Raw genomic sequence first — 6,000 nt, 5'->3', positions numbered from 1 at the left:
TCCCATGGTGGTGTCCGTTGAGGGCTGTCTTCACTCATGAGAACAGGAAAAAGTCAGCCAGGGCCAGATCAGGACTGTAGGGGGGCTGGGGAAGCATTGCAATGCCGTTCTGGGCCATGTAGTCGTTGACTACGAAGCTGGTCATAAAACAGCAGCTTTTTGGATCATGGCTAACGTCTCCATAACTGATTTTCCGAGTCCTACACAGAATTTAATGGCGTAGACGTTGCATTTTTAACCTTTAACCGAGCCTAGGGACCGGGGTCCACCAAAACCATGATTCGAACCGCACGGAGGCTCGTAGGAGACTTCACCCTCCATTGAACCCCCCTGGAGCATGCTGCAACGTAGTCAAGTCAGAAAGAAATACAGTAGGTCTCATTTTATACAAGCCCTGTATTCACTGCCACCACAGTTATATTAGGGATTGGGCCCCTTCTTCAAGAAAATTAAGTAAATACTAAGGATGGTCTCACTTAACAAAATGATTCATACTTTTATAACATTAAATCCAATCTCCGTAGTAATACATAGAAAGGTGGCACAAGAACCAGTAATTGGATACTCGCTCAAATGAGGTCATATAGTCAAGGTTGGTGGGTCCGTATTGTTGGACACAATTTTGCGTAAAAAAGTTGAGATTGCTTTCAACATACACTATTCAAAGTTACTGGCAGTTTTGACTTCAATAACCACCTGTATAAAATAATACATCTTGTCTATAAGATTGTATGTTACTATTCTCATTGCCTGCATAAGGTCTACACCATTGGCTAGACATTGTACATAAAACCCAACTGTTAAACGTTACTATTGGACCAAAGCTTCCCTGTGGACAATCTACAATATTTTCCTTGTGTTAACAATGAATGTAGCACTATATTCCGCTTCCAAATGTAGTAAATTATGTCAATGAAAGAACTACACTGTCTATGTGACATAGGGGCATATGGACAGGGTCAGACTGGCCCACAATGGTATAGGAGACATCATCAGTGGGCCCCCAACTTCTCCTCTAGGGATCAGGTTCCAGATTGTATGAATTCTACATTACACTTACACTAGTATGGTGCATTTTGCACTATTAATTCGGCACAGCAGTATTTACTATACTGTGTATATACATGTTGAGTAACCCAAATCCGGATCTCCAAAAACCGAAAAATTCCAAAAAAGTAGTTTTTTTGTCCCCCCACCCACACCATTTTTTATGCTCACCCGGTCCCCTGGCATCCATTGGATTTGTCTTTTGGAGTTTTGTCTACCGGAGCTCACCCCAGATGACGACATAGAGGCATTCATTTGTACAGTTGAGCGCACGGCCATGCATTTGAGATGGCCTGCGCAGGAATGGTCTGACAGGCTGGCTCACTGTGTTACAGGGGAGGCACATAGGGGTGCCGGACGGCTCCCCGACAGTCGGGATTCCGACAGTCATTACTCCGACGTCGGAATCCTGACTGCTCCCTCGTGGGGGTCCACGACCCCCATAGAGGGAGAATAAAATAGGTGGCAAGCGCAGCTCACCACCATGCCCACAAGGTGCTTCATTGCGCTCCCCCCGCTGTGCAGTCGGGATTCCGACGTCGGAGAAATGACTGTCGGAATTCCGACTGTCGGTGTGTCATACCACATCCGGCACATAGAGCCTATGTGGATATGTCTGTGGCTGAGTCATGTTCCTACCCTGCCTTTAAAAAGATATACTTGATAGCTTTGGCGTAACAGGCCCCAGAAAAGCCCAAGAATTCCAAGATTGGCAGCTGGAGGAAAGTTGGGAAAGTTGTGTAAAGCTAGGTCAGGATTTGTGCCAGTACTAAAGCCCAGAACTCAGGTCCCAGTGGTTAAGCCAAAGGCACTGCCTCCCCACCATATCCTTTGAATGTGGTGAGCCTGGTCATGTGCGGTAGGACCGCCCAAAACAGGGAGAGCCAAAAGATTACAATGTAGGGAAAGCAGCTCAGTCAATGATCAGCATGGCTGCTGCAGGGGTATCCGAAGTGGAATCTACCCTGTTCTGGATGTTGGTACATTTGGAAGGCTGAGAGATCTCGGCACTGGTGGATACTGGTATTGAACTTACAATTGTTGCTGCCTATGTGATTTCTCCAGGAGCTAACTAGGTCTTGCCTCCTGTCTGGGTGTTGTGTATTCATGCAATGTTGAGAAGTGGCCACACGTGTACTTACCCCTGACTATACAAGGCCAGCAATTAAAGGTGGTAGCTCTGGTGAGCTCCAGACCACCTTATCCGTTAACTCTGGGCTGTGAGTTCCCGTGGCTTGCAGGAGCTCTTTACATGGCATGACACCAACAGTCAGCCGCTGAAACAACGCAGGGGCCAGAGAACAGAAACTACCAACGCTTGGCATCCAGGAGAGCTACTGCAGCCACTGAATCACCCCAGAACAGAGTCTGAGGTCCAATGGAACCGTGTGTGAGATATCATTGCAGTACTTGCGAGATCAATGCGATGACAGCAATTTGGTACATGGCTTTGAGTCGCATGTACGACTGATCGGGTAATGTGTTTGCAGAACACACTGCCCAATCAATCAGTATGTATGTATGTATGTATGTATGTATGTATGTATGTATATATATTTAATGAATCAGTTGATCTGCCGAGATGTTTAGGTGTGTACCCAGCCTCAGAGAATATGCTGACAGTAAATTTACTTCCACCTGTAGTAGATTACCAAACCTTCCAAAGGACTGAAAATGATCTTTTTTTTTTTTACGATGAGTGCCTTAAATCCAACATGCAAGTACGTAGTATGTACCTTTAGTGCAGTGTTCTCCAACTACAGTGCTCAAAACCACCAACCAATGCAGGTTTTAAGGAGGTCTGTGCTTGCAAACAAATGACTCAATCAGGGCTTTAAACATAAAAGAACAGCCTTAAAACTTGGAGTGCCACCGCCTCAGACCAGTTTCTGAGTGGCAATTATGTTTAAATATTTAACAAGTCACCTGCTCAGAAAACAAATATCCCTATTAAAAGTACAAAAAAGTCTGTTAAGGACAGTGTATAGTGTTTAATAAAAAATGTGCTGCACGGTCTCTTCTGTAGAAGATGTAGAACACTTCAAGGCACCAAAAACAAATCTGCAATATTTAAAAAGATAAAAAGAGCATAATAATAAAAAAAGTCCTTCTGATTTAAGGTGCATTACATTATTTTGTTTATCCTTTAGCTTTGGCGCCATCAGCAGCATGAACGAGGCAGATCAGAATGTCCTGAGCTTTCAGCTGCGCATATAGAATTGAATTGCATAGTTCAAAAGGCCTTAACAGTATCCATAAAAAGGCACTTCATCTAAGTGTGTGCTTTAAATCTGGTGGATTGCAGCCAAGAATGTTATCAGAAAGGCAAAGTTTCCGCAGATGTATATAGTCAGCACAATCTTCTTGAAGGTGTGGCCCTGAAAAAAGGTAAAAATATCACATTTACTGTAGCAGCACAAAATACAAACCTACTCATATCATATGTAAACGGCAGCTGCTGCCCCCTGTTGGCAATTATCCGAACTACAAGAATTTTTTTAGATCAGTTTCCTCTGCCTTTCTTTCCTTTGTGCTAAATACCCAAAAAGGACAGTGGACATGAAATGTATAGATAGCTTTGGTGTATCAGGGGATAACTAAATAAAAAAACCACAAATATATGTATAAAATATTTAACTGCTGAAGAACAATTACTTAGAACAGCCCCAGTAACATACCCAGGGACTATCACTCAGAAAGTACTTTAACCATTTTATTTTTCAGAATGTGACTTCATTCAAAGTCGCTAAACTTCTAAACCTTTTCCACTGACAAGAAAATCCTGGGTTATTGCACATAAACCTGAGTTTCCTGTCAGTGGCAACAGCTCAACCCAAGTCCAGTGACCTGGGAATCCAACCCTGCTAATGATGTTATTTTCCCAGGAAGAGCCTGCGTAATGCTCAGTGTAAATAGTTAAGCAGGGTTGATCCGACCCTCAGTCCATATACAGCATAGGTAAGGCCAGCACTAGGAGATTATCACATCTTCATACACCAGCGCTGCTCACATTAGCAGTGATGTCACCAACCATCAACGGTGCCAGTCTGAAAGGTGTCTCAGCCAGGCAGCGGTGTAGCTAGGTGCCATGGTGCCCGGAGCAAGGGCATATTTCGCCCCCCCCCCATGAATTGGGGGCATGGCTAACATGTGTTGGCATGTTACATTTAAAATATATAAGACGCTGTAACGGAATCTGCTGCGCTATATAAGACGCTGTAACGGAATCTGCTGCGCTATATAAGACGCTATAACGGAATCTGCTGCGCTATACAAGACGCTGTAACGGAATCTGCTGCGCTATATAAGACGCTGTAACGGAATCTGCTGCGCTATATAAGACACTAACAGAATCTGCCGCACTATATAAGACACTGTAACGAAATCTGCTGCGCTATATAAGACGCTATAACGGAATCTGCTGCGCTATATAAGACGTTGTAACGGAATCTGCTGCTCTATATAAGATGCTGTAATGGAATCTGCTGCGCTATATAAGACACTGTAACAGAATCTTCTGCGCTATATAAGACACTGTAATGGAATCTGCTGCGCTATATAAGACGCTGTAATGGAATCTGCTGCTCTATATAAGACGCTGTAGCGGAATCTGCTGCGCTATATAAGACACTGTAATGGAATCTGCTGCGCTATATAAGACACTGACGGAATCTGCTGTGCTATATAAAAGATGCTGACAGCTGTAAATAAATATATATACAGATAAAGAATAAAGATATATACAGCACACAGAAGGGCCGGGGGGCAGCAGAAGCCAGAGAGATTCACTCTCCACTAGTGTATAATATTCCAATTGTATACATCTGTAGCACACTGACTGTATATATAATTTATGTATACAGTAGTTGGAGCCATGTTGCTGTCCCCTAATGGTCAACCCTTCACCCCTATATAAATGTCAAGGTGCTAGTCTAGGTGGTGGCCGGGTCAGGTGACACTGTACTTACAGTTCTGCCTCCAGAGTCCTGCTTAGCTCATGTTTCCAACACAGGCAGCTGCTGCAGCAGTGTCTTCTGCCCAGCTTCCGTCCCCTCAGGCGGCTGAGGGATGTAGAGCAGTAAGTGCAGCCAGCCGGGTGACGGGGAGGTGCAGGGCAGCGCTGCTTACAATAAGCATTCAGGACGGGACGCCTCAGCTTAGAATAAGTACTCCGCCGGCGGCTGCTTCTAAAGAAAAGCACTCTGCCGGGTGCCGCTAGTCCTTGCTAACGGCTCAAGCTGTCAATCAGCAGCGGGGCCCGGAGCAGAGTGCAGCGCAATAACTAAATGCACAGCCTGTTGCTGACAGGCGCCAGCGCCCACCGCAGACCCCGCTGGCTCTTGCTCCTCCAAGCAGCCGCGAGGTCTGCCTCACGGTGGCTACGGCGCCACTGCTTGAACTGCAGGCAGGTATCATTTGCGGAGGGGGGGCGGGCCGGCGGCGCCAATCCACCAATCGGCGCCCGGAGCATGAGCTCCGGTGGCTCCGCCCTCCCTACGCCTCTGCAGCCAGGTTTTGTAAACCACTCCTTACCCAGTCAGTTTACAAAATCCCCAATGCAACCCAGACTTTTGATCTAAAATGGTGTATTCAGGATATCTGGAGAACGGTGGGAATACCTAAATTCCAGAATTACCAGAACACAAAAAAAAAGTTCATGTTGTGTGTGTTATGACATCATAGGAAGTATATTGCGAATGACATTTGCGGTGAAAGGGATCAGCAGAGTCCTACCTCATATTCAGTCTGTGACGTGTTTAGAATTTCAACTCGATCTTCTGCTCTTTTTTCGGAATCTACATTAAAAAAAAAAAAAAGCGTTAAAGCTAAATCTATATGACAAAAATAACTACTGATAAAATGTAGGTCATCATGTTGGTGCATGTGTACAAATGCCAGCTACCACATGTGGTCGGTAGCAGCTTGGCATCTAAATGTGACGGCCGCTGGAGA

General features: G+C 45.1%; 1 protein-coding gene across 3 annotated transcripts in view; it reads right to left on the bottom strand.

The window, feature by feature from the left end:
* Positions 1-3,023: 3,023 nt before the first annotated feature.
* The window catches only part of LOC146026402 (ferric reductase 1-like), a 44,243-nt gene continuing 41,266 nt past the window's right edge, over positions 3,024-6,000 (bottom strand). For all 3 annotated transcript variants that reach the window (XM_083157049.1, XM_083157048.1, XM_083157047.1), the window contains 2 exons: positions 5,782-5,843; positions 3,024-3,425 (listed from right to left, as the gene is read on the bottom strand). In XM_083157049.1, the coding sequence (XP_083013175.1) occupies positions 3,333-3,425; positions 5,782-5,843 (155 nt within the window). In that variant the 3' untranslated portion in view covers positions 3,024-3,332. The remainder of the gene's footprint in view (positions 3,426-5,781; positions 5,844-6,000) is intronic.

Source organism: Crinia signifera, chromosome 8 (assembly GCF_055691185.1).
Source record: "Crinia signifera chromosome 8, ASM5569118v1, whole genome shotgun sequence".
NCBI lineage: Eukaryota > Metazoa > Chordata > Amphibia > Anura > Myobatrachidae > Crinia > Crinia signifera.
The sequence above is the reverse complement of the archived record's forward strand: the minus strand, read 5'-3'. Positions and strand labels throughout refer to the sequence as shown.